Source organism: Paralichthys olivaceus, chromosome 2, assembly GCF_024713975.1.
Source record: "Paralichthys olivaceus isolate ysfri-2021 chromosome 2, ASM2471397v2, whole genome shotgun sequence".
Lineage (NCBI taxonomy): Eukaryota > Metazoa > Chordata > Actinopteri > Pleuronectiformes > Paralichthyidae > Paralichthys > Paralichthys olivaceus.
Genome location: NC_091094.1, coordinates 25,970,922 through 25,982,926, shown reverse-complemented (window position 1 = coordinate 25,982,926; position 12,005 = coordinate 25,970,922). Strand labels below are relative to the sequence as shown.

Genomic DNA, 12,005 nt, shown 5'->3' with positions numbered 1-12,005 from the left:
TGATGGGTGGAAAACAGGGATGTAATGGAAATAAATAGATACATGTAATGATGTTGTTAATGATAGCAGCGCCAGTTAATAATAATAATTATTATATTTATTAGTGAGAGTCAGAGACTATGAGAGAGAATAAAACACAAAGTTAGGGACATGTAGTACAATAAAAACTTAATTATTATACAGCCCTGTCAGTTATTTAGATGATAATAATGAAAAAATGTTTCGTGAAAAACAAAGTAAGTAGTGTAGCTGTTATATGATGTCAAATAATATTTTTAGGAGGATGCTGGTTATTAGTTAGATATCAGTGCTATGATAGCAACTTCATGATTCATGAAGAGTTGCGTTGCTAGGTAACCCCTGAAATCCCGCGAGACTAAGCGGGTGAGTAAGTAACAGGCATCATGGATCAGCAGGTACTAATATGTATGAGTTAATTCAAGCTACAGTCTGTGTTGCAGGTGTAGAAAGAGTTCAATCCGAACATTCTGTACACACACGTGGTAAACAGGTAGAGTGAAAACTCCAAACGAGTTCTCCGGCTCTCGCGGGATTTCCTGGGTTGCCTAGCGACGTGACGCTTTAAGTCGCACCATTGTACCTGAGTTTACTTTGAGACTTTAGCTCGTGTGTTGGTGAAGCAGCCTTCAGTGCGCAGCCTGAACTACTTTCCCTTCTTCATCTTCGAGAAGGAGAGCTGACACATGTCGGCTGTAGTTGCTCAGTCTCACTTCATCCTCGGTCTGCGGACAGGTGTGAGGAACAATGTGTGTTTCTTCGACGAGCAGACCGTGGTTTTCCCCTGTGGAAACAACTGCGTGTGCTACAACACCGTCCACAGACACCAGAGGTTCATTCCAGGTAGGCTCGCCGATGCTAAGCTAATGTTGTTTCCTGTTTACATCATTGAAAAAGACTGAATGGACTGAGTCTAGTTCAGGTCTCCTCGCTCGTGTGCACATTTTAACACATGGGTCCAACATCCAATGGGCTGATGGAGGGAGGAATAGATGAGTGGATGTGGCATGGATTAGTTTTCTGGGTGATAGACAAGATACATGAACTGGATAACACTGGTACCATTACTAAACAAAATGATCAAATGAATCAAATGTACATGAAGTTACTTAAACGGTGCATCCATTGATCATTAGAGCATCTGGATTGTTCATCAGGAACACACATTTCTCTCATATCACCACCAGACGTTAAAAAGGAACCAGAAACTAACATCAAAAACATAAAGTGAGTAAGGGTGCATAATAGATGGACATGATACAAAGGATAGAAAATAAATTCTCATACATTTGGCACAATGAAATAAAACTTACTGTGGGGTGTTCAGTTGCAACATAGAATTTCAATGCTAGATATCACAAAATACACAATTACAATTATTTAAAGGTACAGCCTTTAATTAAACTCCCCTACTTGAACAGAATGGACTTCACAAAATCGGCCTTGAGATTCTTCAGATTCATGCAGTCTTAGTTCTATGAGACTACTTTTATTTCACTCCTGTTGGTGTTTCTGTTTGTCTCTACAGGCTCAGAGAAAAGCCAGGGCATGCGGGCTTTGGCCATCAGTCCCAACCGGCGTTACCTGGCCGTGTCAGAGTGTGGCGAGAAGGCCACCATAACAGTGTTCGACCTGCAGCATGAGCAGGGCAGAAAGAGGAAGGTTTTGACTGCAGGGGAGGGGCCTGTTCAAGAGTTTGTGTGCATGGCGTTCTCCCCTGATTCCAAGTATCTGATAGGCCAGACATGCGGTCCGGATTGGATGTTGATCTTCTGGCTTTGGGAAAAGCAGAAAGTCCTGGCCTCAGTTAAGACCAGCATCTCAAATAATCCGATCACCCAGGTGAGTCATTCAAACTTTACCAGAGAAACCTCCATCCGATACTAACATGGGTAACACTTTATATTAGGGAACACATTTTAACCATTAACTAGTTGCTTATTAGTAGCATATTGGCTCTTCTAACATGATATCAAACCATTTAACTGTGGCATTTCCCTCAGGTCAGCTTCAACCCTTACAACAACATGCAGCTGTGTGTGAGCGGAACTGGTGTGTTCAAGCTCTTCCGCTACTCAGAGGGAGCTCTGAAGCAGAGCAGCTTCCCAAAGGTGGAGACCATCAACTTTCTGTGTCACACGTGGATGACTGCGGAGCGGGTGATTGCTGGGACAGACACGGGCAGGCTGCTGGTGTTTGAGTCTGGAGACCTGCGGAGAGAGATCAACACATCTCCCAAGGGTGTGCAGGAGCAGCCTGACAGGTCACGCGCTGGTCTACATTAATACAGGATCTAAATTTGTTTTTATGTAACTGATGTAACTGGTAGACTGATCTTAAGAAATCAAGACGCCAAATCAAAAAAACTAAATTATCCTGCTACCAGTAGAATAGATTCATGATTCTAGTAACGTATCAGTAATTCATTCATTGCCAACTCAGGAGACAGAGAAGGTTGTCCACTAACTAAAAGGTTGGTGGTTCAAGCAGAAATCAAGGGAATCAAGCAGCAGTGTACTTGAGCGAGACACTGCACCCCAAATTGCCCCTTAACAACTACTGTGTGTGAGTGATGTGTGATATCAATGTGTGTTTGAATGGGTGAATAACAAAAATGCTTTCAGTGGTCGTCAAGACTAGAAAAAGCAACGTAAATACAGACCATTAACTATTCTCATGGACTCAAGCCTTTTGACTTGGAGTGATTTATCAATTCTGAAGTTTAAAACATATGTAATAAACAAGAATCCATACATTTTATGTATATTTTAGTTGTAATTACATTCTAAATCAATCTGACAGCAGCCAATCACTGTGTTGTGCTGCTGACCATTGGACAGAAAACTGATGATACCTGCTGTGTCTGTGAAGACAAGGATTACTTTTGAGAAAAAATTAACTTGACAAGTGTATCTTATTTGTCATTGGACACAAACACAGTGAGCATCTGTGTTGCACTGGCTGCAATGTCATGTCTTCATTTCCATGATCACACATGTAGTTAATCTTGACTCAGTCCCACTAACACCATCCTGCTGCTGCAACTACTTACCAGAGCACCAAATGAGTATTAATACACTGCTGTATATTGTCACAGTCAGTCACCCATCCTCCCACTTCACAGTCAGTCTCCCATCCTTCCACCTCTTAGTACTTTTCCATGGACTCCGCCTCTGCTTCATCATCATCTTCATCAAGCCACACCCTCTCACAATCCATCACAGCTGCTCCTCATCACCTGCGATCAGCCCAGTATATATTCAGCAGCTCCACTCTCAGTCAGTGTCAGATTGTTCTACGCCTTCATGCAAGACTTTCCAGCAGTTATCTCCGGACTGTATTGCCTGCCGCCTGATCTGCTAAGAGCTGAGAATAAAGACTGTTACCAACTGTCCATGCTTGTTGTGCTGCATTTGGGTTCAAAACCATACCCATTACATATATAGTCCCCAGCAAATTGTGAGGTTGGAGCACCAGAAAAAAAGAAATTTTGCAGACCAGCTGTTATGGGAAATATAGAAGCTGCCTCTGATACATTTTATTCAAATTGTGCAGGCAAGTGGGGACGAGGATGATCAGAGATACTGACGTAGATGAAGCCTCGACTGTTTCTCGCATCACAGCCATCCTGTCCTATTCCAAGGGCTTTGTGTGCTCCATGGGTCCAGGCACTGTTTGTCTTTTTGAAAAGACAGAGGAGGACAGTTACAGGAAGAGCAGGGTGATAAAGGTAAAGATGAATTCTCAGAGGGCACAGTGACACTGCAGGTTTTGTGTATGTCTCTAAGTGATAGTGTGTGTGTATGCTTCTCTGTCAGATTCCCCCAGACCCACATAGCAACGAGATGACCCAAGCTGACTATCAGGAGATTGACACCATGTGCATCAGCCCAGCAGAGGAGACCCTGGCCATCAGCACGGACCAAGGACAGCTTTACAGCGTCGGTCTGTCCTCTGTGGACATCAACAAGGTAGCACTGTCCCCTCCTCCTGCATCACCACTCATGTGCTGCATTGATAAAAATGTTAAATGGACACTCTTTACATGGAGCTTCACCATAGCTCTCTGTGGTGCTTCTCTAGTCATGGAGTTCTGTTTCTCACCCAAAGACATTTATGAATGCAGACTCGAGGAGCAGGGATCAAACCACTGACCCCTCTGGTTAGTGGACTACCCGCTCTCTGAGCCACAGTCATCTAAAGTGAGTGAATTGGAACAGCAGGAGTGCTAACGTAGCAGAAAACGTAGGGTTGCCTTCCTGGAACATATCTGATCTTCTAACCGTACCTGAAAAATTACACCCACGCTGTGGGGGCAGTGCCATTTTACTCCCAGCAGCCCTTACACAATCATGATGACCAACTCTTACCTCCTCTAACCACATTATCAGCCAATCACCATAAAGAAAATTCACTTATTAAAGTTGTAGTTGTTTTTTACACTTCCTGTAGTTTTAAAACTTTTGCTTTTAGTAAACTGACTTGTTTCCTAATATCATTGTGTTTCTTCATCCCTTTCAATTTCTTCTACTGTCAACTCTTTAAATCTGTCCTTTTAGGAAGACCAGGCACATTTTGAGTTCCTGTCTCAGTCCTTCCACTCAAAGTCCATCACTGGTTTATCCGTCTGCCTGCGGAAGCCCCTCGCAGCCACCAGCTCTCTGGACCGCTCTGTCCGCATCTGGAACTACGAGACAAAGTAAAGAGACAAATCACACCCAAGTACTTTGTTATTGTGTCTGTGTCAAATTTTTATCCAATTTCTCCATTGTGGGTCACTGTATTTTACATTACTGTGTGGATGAGGCCCAACAATCCAACACTGATTATATAAAAACAGGATGTCCCATAAAGTCTTGTGTTCAGTGATATTTATCATGGTTTGTTCAGCTTTCACAAAATTAAATCCAAGACTTGATAAGGCCCTTCTAAATAAATACAATTCAATGCCTTTATTCAAAGTGATACTGGTCAATGAAATGTAGTTATTAAATACATGTACTTATAATTCCATCAGATATTGTCAGGACATCCTGAAAAGCAGCGGACAAGTAATTTCAGTTTTTGCTAAATTCAACTGTCTCCTGACATTCAGAAGTTATGGTTAGGTAAATATTCACTTAAAGAACTAATTGAAATAAATGTGACAGCAGACTCAGCCCCTCGGTATGACAGAGTTAAGACATGCTTCATGGCTGCTGTCTGTGAATTGTCTATAGAGTGTTGGAGCTGTACAAGGAGTTCCAGGAGGAGGCGTACAGCGTGGCTCTGCACCCCACTGGCCTCTTCATCCTGGTGGGCTTTTCAGACAAACTCAGGCTCATGAACCTGGTTATCGATGACATCCGCACCTTCAAGGAGTTCACTGTGCGCAGCTGCAGAGAGGTGGGGTGTGTGTGTAAAGCGGTTCAGCTACACAATGTGCTCTGAAGCTCTGACTCTCCCTCTCACCTCCTCCCTCCACTCCACAGTGTGCTTTCAGCCACGGTGGCCACATGTTTGCAGCTGTCAATGGAAATGTCATTCACATCTACTCCAACACCTCTTTTGAGAATATCCTCAATCTGAAGGGTCACAATGGGAAGGTGAGTCAGGCGTGAGAATGTTTTCCACAGAGGACTCATGGTCATATTTGACATCAACTGGACATCTTTTGATTTTTTTTTTGTCAGATCCGTGGCATCGAATGGAGCCTGGACGACGGCCGGCTGGTGTCATGTGGGATGGATGGTGCGGTGTATGAGTGGAACACACAAACTGGCAAGCGTGAGTCAGAGAGCGTCCTCAAGTCCTGCAGCTACACAGATGTGGCCTTCTCCTCGGACTGTAAGAGCCTCCTGGCTGTGGGAACCGACCTCACGCTGAAGGAGATCCAAGATTGTCAAGTAGGAACAGCACACCAATGTGTCTCACGCTGAGTTTCCATAAATGATAGTGAGTGGAATAGTGCAGTTGGTTGAATACATGGTTCATATATTTACTGTGCTAGTGCAGTGCCTGTTCTAAACCCACCTGTTTGGAATAGGCCGTCCTGTGTTAAAGCTCCAGAGATACTTCGTGAGTTCATGGGTCCTCCTCAAACAGTTCTGCAATATACTGTCACTTTTTATTGTTTGTGTTCTGGATGTTGTGTGCAGAGCTTTTTATAAACATTTTATGGTGCAGAGTGAAGTTAGAAAAGTTTCTGTTCATCCCATCAGCAGTGACGATTTTATAGTGAATGAAACAGAATTTGCACTATTACTGTTTAACTTTGACTGTTGCATCAGATGAGAGCACTGAGAAATAACTCAACTATCAAAGATGTGGGCCTGTGACACCTAAACATTAACCTGAAAGTTGCTTAAATGTTGTTCTGTCATGAACAAGATATTTATTTCATTACTCAATGGTCGGTTATCTGACAGTAACGTCTTTATTATACATGTGCAGGATGATAATCTCTTGGCTCCACAGGTGCTGAGGGAGATTCCTGCTGATGAGGTAGCTCACACGGCCGTCGCAGTGTCTCACTCTGGTCGGGTGGTCTTCACCGGGACCGCCAGCGGAACAATCAGGGCCATTAAATACCCATTACCCATCCAGAAGGACTGGATCATGTACCAGGCTCACTGTGGCCCAGTTACCAAGGTGGGTCTAAATGCTGATGTTACACTGTGTGGTGTACACACTCTAAACTGACGAAATCCATCACCACTAAACCTGATTGGAACACTGGGATGTTTTGAGCGACCAGAAATGTCAATGTCTCCGTCATGTCAAGCACAACATAACTAAGAAGGAGAGTCCACTCCTCAGATGGTGATCACCTACGATGATCAGTTCCTGCTGACAGCGTCTGAAGACGGCTGTCTGTCCATGTGGAAGATCATTGATAAGGAGGGCCGAGGACTGAAGAGCAACAGGCAGATCGTCCACACCGAAGAGATTCTTGTCACCAAGTCAGACCTGGAGGAAAAGGTCTGTGTAGGAATACATTCTCCAATACTTGCCAATACTAGCTACAGTCCCTGAAAGTGTCAGCATCCAAATGATTGTTATTTGTCAGTAGGATAATGTGCTGGTTTACACATTCTAAAATTATTATTATTATTATCTTGTGTGTGTGTGTGTTTGTGTGTTTTGTGAATATATACTGCATTGTACAGGATAACAGCTCCATATGTGACTGAGAAACAGATAATATTCATATGTTAATGTGATTATACTGCACAGTGACAATGACCCAATCGTCCACTTCTGTGATGCAGACGCAGAACATGCTGGAGCTGAAGATGCGTCTGGAGGAGCTGCAGATGGAGAACGAGTACCAGCTCCGCCTGAAGGACATGAACTACAACGAGAAGATGAAGGACATTTCTGACAAGTTTGTGCAGCAAATAGAATCTCTGCAAACCGCACAACAGGTCTGCTGAACACAGCTCTATTATATATGTAACACAGTCTGTGTAAAATCAATCCGTCTATTTCAAAGTCAACATGTCACGAACCAACCCTTCCTTGTATTTATGACTTCTTTAGATGGCTCTATTGAATCAGCACCTTTGCTTGTAGAATGACTTCAGGCGTTTATTGTCTCTTCATTCTACACAGGCCATGAAGACAGAGATGGGAAGGCAGGAGCGTGAGCACCAGGAGAGTTCTGCAGAGGTCACAGTGAAACATTCCAGACAACTAGAGGATTTGGGTAAGAATCAGTGTCAGCACTATCCAGACACAGCTTATCCTTCCTTCCACAAGGTTCATTCTGTCTGTCTGTGATACACAGAGACATCCTACAGCCAGAAGCTGATCGTGGAGCATGAGAGGTACCAGGATCTTCAGCATCAGTATCAGAGAATGCAGGAGGACTTCGAAATGCAGCTGAAGTCCGCAGAGGAGAATAAAATCCAAGCTGTGGAGGAGCTGACACAGTCATACGAGGCCCAGCTGCAGGAGAAGACTCAGCACCTGGCTCAGGTCAGGAGGAGAAGGAGGAAGTGGGAGAGCTTTGGTGGAGTCAGATCTTGTTAAGGGCTCTTTGATCTTGTCGTGCTTTTATGTGTCTGCAGTATCAGGAGGAAGCAGAGCAGCAGATCCGTGAGTTTAAAAAGATCATAAAGCAGGTAGAGGAGGAGGAGGAGAGGAAGATCCACGACATCCAAATCAAGTATGAGAAGAAGCTGCACACAGAAAAAGAGACCAACACAAATCTGAAGGGAGAAACTGGCATCATGGCTCAAAAGGTGACAAAGCGTTTTTTGTTCATCAGGGTTTTGCACATAGAACATAATCTGAAGTCATCTGTTGCTGTGTGTTTGCCTCTCGTTCAGTTCCACAGTCTTCAGAAGCAGATTGACGACAGGGGCACAGACGTTAACAAGATGAAGCAGGAGCGGCAGCGGCTGCTGGGTTTGATCCGCTCTCTGGAGAGTGACATCGAGGACTTGAAGAGACAGATCGCTGGACATGAGAAGACAAACCAGGACAAGGTGGCTGAGATCAGGGCTTCACCACTTTTCACAGCACCGACAACCACATTGAATAAGATTTGAAAAAGTTTTGACTTGACTTTGACCCTGTACCTCTTCTTTTTTGACATTTTTTCTTTGAAAGTAATTTGTTTGAAGTTGGTAGGTTTGGTCCTATGTTTCATATGCACATTATTTGATTTTCTGAAATATTTAATGAGTGGGTCAATTCATTTTCTAACCTATACAGACCTATATCTTCTTGCTGGACTCTAAATTTACCATTCATACCTTGAATGTGAATGTACAGGTTTAATTTAACCTCCACCAACGCCCAATTTACCCCTTATGACATCACATTTAATCTCTCTGGATCAGGATTTAATTTTTGGATCTGCATTAAATTTCACACACTCATAAATAACAGTCCCCAAAATATGCCAGATATTTTTCATAAACAACAATAAATTATTATCTGGGAAATCAATGAAAATCACTCCAATATTTAATAAACTCTTTCCTGATCCATGCTCCATGATCTCACCAGGTTTCAAGGTAATCTGTCATTTCTGTGTAATCTTGCTTGAAAACAAACAAACAAGCCAGTTTGGTTCTGTAGTTCTTAAAGCAGGAAACCTTTCACCTTCAAACTGAAGAGGATTCTTCTTCTCAAAATATAAAACAAAGAAAATCAGAAACCTGTACATTTAGAACTTCAACATTCATGGTATATAAAATATCGGGTCTTGTTTAAACTCTCCTGAGGACGACGTGTTTTCAGCCACTGACGTTTGTGATCGAACAAAACAAGCAAACTGAGATAAAAAAATAGCTGCTTCCACTGAAATCCCTCCACGCGTTCATGTTCACGCAGGATAAGACGATCTCCGGCTTGAAGAAGAAGAACCAGGAACTGGAGAAGTTGAGGTTTGTTCTCGATTTCCAGTTGAGCGAGTTGAAGAAGCAGACCGAGCCTCAACAAGACGAGATCAATGAGAAGAAGGAGAGGATCCGTCAGGTGAGTGTTCTCGTGTGTGTGTGTGTGAGTGAGTGTGTGTGTCTGAAAGGACGCCGAGCCATCTGGAGATGGACCAAGTTTAATCAAAAAAAGAAATAAAGCAGCTGTGACTCTGATAAGTTCAAGCTGTAGCAGCAGGTACATGTTCCATATGAAATACCTCTGCAGTGTTGACAGTGATGTGGTGTTTCTCCTCTCTCACAGCTGCAGGAGGAGCTGGTGCAAACTGACAGCAGCAACACTCAGCTGAAACTCACCGTCTCTGACCTGAGGCTCAAACTGAGGACCAGAGACAAGGAGATGCACAAGGAGATGCAGAACGTTAGGACACACACTCACAGACCTAACACTGCAGCAACCCTTCAGCTTTATTACTTGTTTTTAATCGACCTGGAAGTGATTGATGGGGCAGTGATTGTCTCCTTTCCGAAAAGCAGATGTGAGGCAGATGTTCATGTTGAAACTCTGATGGTTGTTGGATTTACATGTTTACTCTATAACACTGAATATAACTGTGCTGCTGTGTGCCACTGTCATTGGATCTTATGACTCCAAAATGACGTGTCATAAAACACACTGCTGTGTTACTCTACTGTAAAAAACAGATTGATGATTTTTTTTTTAGGATGTCACTCAGTAGAGCACAGACCTCTGCCATGGCCCGACAGACGCCCTAACTTCAATCAAGCTGCACCAAATTACACACTCATCTCAATGGCATCAGTTACCTAAACATTTCATCAAGATCCATGAATTGTTCCCTGGGAAATAAGTGAAAATGTTTCGTGGAAATCTATTGTTTTTGTGTAGTCTTGCTGACAAACAAACCAACCAACAAACAAATGGATGGGGTGAAAACAAAACCACCCTGGTGGAAGTATAAAAACAGCATTGATCATTGAAAGGATCATTTATTGCTGTAACACTTCTACCTGTTCAGACTTTTTTTAAAGAATGAAATTGACACTGTAACACTTCTACCTGTTCAGACTTTTTTTAAAGAATGAAATTGACACTGTAACACGTACGGAAGATATTGTAATTAACAGACTGTTACTCTAGAGGAACCTTAATCACCAGCTTTGCTTTAATGTTTTAATGTTTCATTTATGCACAAATCAAGGGCTGTGAATTTTGTTTGAATGCCTGTATGGAAAAATAGACTTTTTTGGAATAACAGTTTAACATCTGTTCTGTGTCCAGGTGAAAGATCTGGAGATACATCTGCAGCGGCTCAAGTCAGACCTCCATGACTGTGTTGGCTTCATCCAAGAGCCGAGGAAACTGAAGGAGAGCGTGCAGATGATCTACGCCCGCTACGTAACTGAAGGGGTGAGTACTTGGTGCAGCAGTTCTCGTCTAGGGCTGGGTGCAGGTATGGAACGAACAATTCTTCTCCTTCAGGGAATATGCAAACCCTGTGTTGTTTCCAAGGTGGAGAAAAGCGGGGTAGACCAAGATGTTCAGAGGGTGTTCTGTCGCCAGCTTGATCACCTGGAGAGGACCATTAACAGTCTCAAGATGAGGCTGACTAAATCTGCTGAGGAGAAAGAGAAAATCCTGAAGGTGAGCAATGATGGTAGAACTTCTTCGCTGCAAAGATGATCCCTCCAGTTGGTTATTAAGGTTTAAAAGATCTTCTCTCGATAGCATGGTAAGAGTAAAGGATCTAATCATGGTGTTGCAGTGTTTTGCTAGATGAATGATTTTCTAACAGTGATTGTCGTCCCTGCAGGGGAATATTTCTCTGATTACTGAAATCAACGAACTGCGTAAGGAGTTGAGTCTGATGAGGACTGAGGTTAAAAATTACAAAGCTCAGCTGACCTTGTACAAGCGGTCACATCCCAACCCGGGGGAAGGACCCAAACATGAGGACATCAGTTAACTGACTTTCCTCAACCACGTCCTCCAGCTGCAGGAAACTTCACTGATGAATACTGAGGATTTGAAAAGTCCTACAAGCTTATTCAAAAAAAAAATGTTCGTGCTGAAGATATTTGTATTACAATTATGGTTGAACATTTGATATAAATTGAACACGATTCAAAATCAGATAAAGTGTTGTCTTCTGTGTTTGTGGATTGTGCTGTGAATACATTACATTTATTCTGATTCACTTTCATTCCTGCTCAACAGATCATTTGTGCTGCAGCTAACATGGTCATGGATTTAGAGCTATGGTTCCATTTTTTCCAGGGCAGTAACAATGTAAAGATATTTCAGTATATGAAACATATTTGATATTTACATTTTAACAGTAATTCAAACTGATATGAAATCTCTTCATCTTCCTGACACTTATGTATTCCAAATTAAATTGTATGTAAGCTCCTTGACACTGGGATTTCCCCAAGGGTTGATGAAGTGAAATCTATCAAATTTTAGAGCATATAAATTAAAACATTTGTGTATATATATATGTATATATATATATATATACATATATATATATATATATACATATATATATATAATTGTTATTTAAAACATTAATAATAAATACATCTCAAAACTCA

General features: G+C 42.4%; 1 protein-coding gene across 1 annotated transcript; it reads left to right on the top strand.

Annotated features, from left to right (window-relative positions):
- Positions 1 to 570: 570 nt before the first annotated feature.
- Positions 571 to 11,534, top strand: cfap57 (cilia and flagella associated protein 57). The gene is made up of 21 exons (XM_020086532.2): positions 571 to 861; positions 1,547 to 1,860; positions 2,022 to 2,281; positions 3,574 to 3,748; positions 3,837 to 3,989; positions 4,578 to 4,717; positions 5,238 to 5,403; positions 5,490 to 5,603; positions 5,691 to 5,903; positions 6,475 to 6,648; positions 6,817 to 6,978; positions 7,269 to 7,424; positions 7,612 to 7,705; positions 7,787 to 7,977; positions 8,070 to 8,243; positions 8,331 to 8,489; positions 9,343 to 9,486; positions 9,691 to 9,807; positions 10,690 to 10,818; positions 10,921 to 11,052; positions 11,222 to 11,534. Exons 1-21 carry the CDS (start codon positions 705 to 707, stop codon positions 11,372 to 11,374), a joined length of 3,477 nt encoding a protein of 1,158 aa, XP_019942091.1. The 5' UTR covers positions 571 to 704; the 3' UTR covers positions 11,375 to 11,534.
- Positions 11,535 to 12,005: the final 471 nt, after the last annotated feature.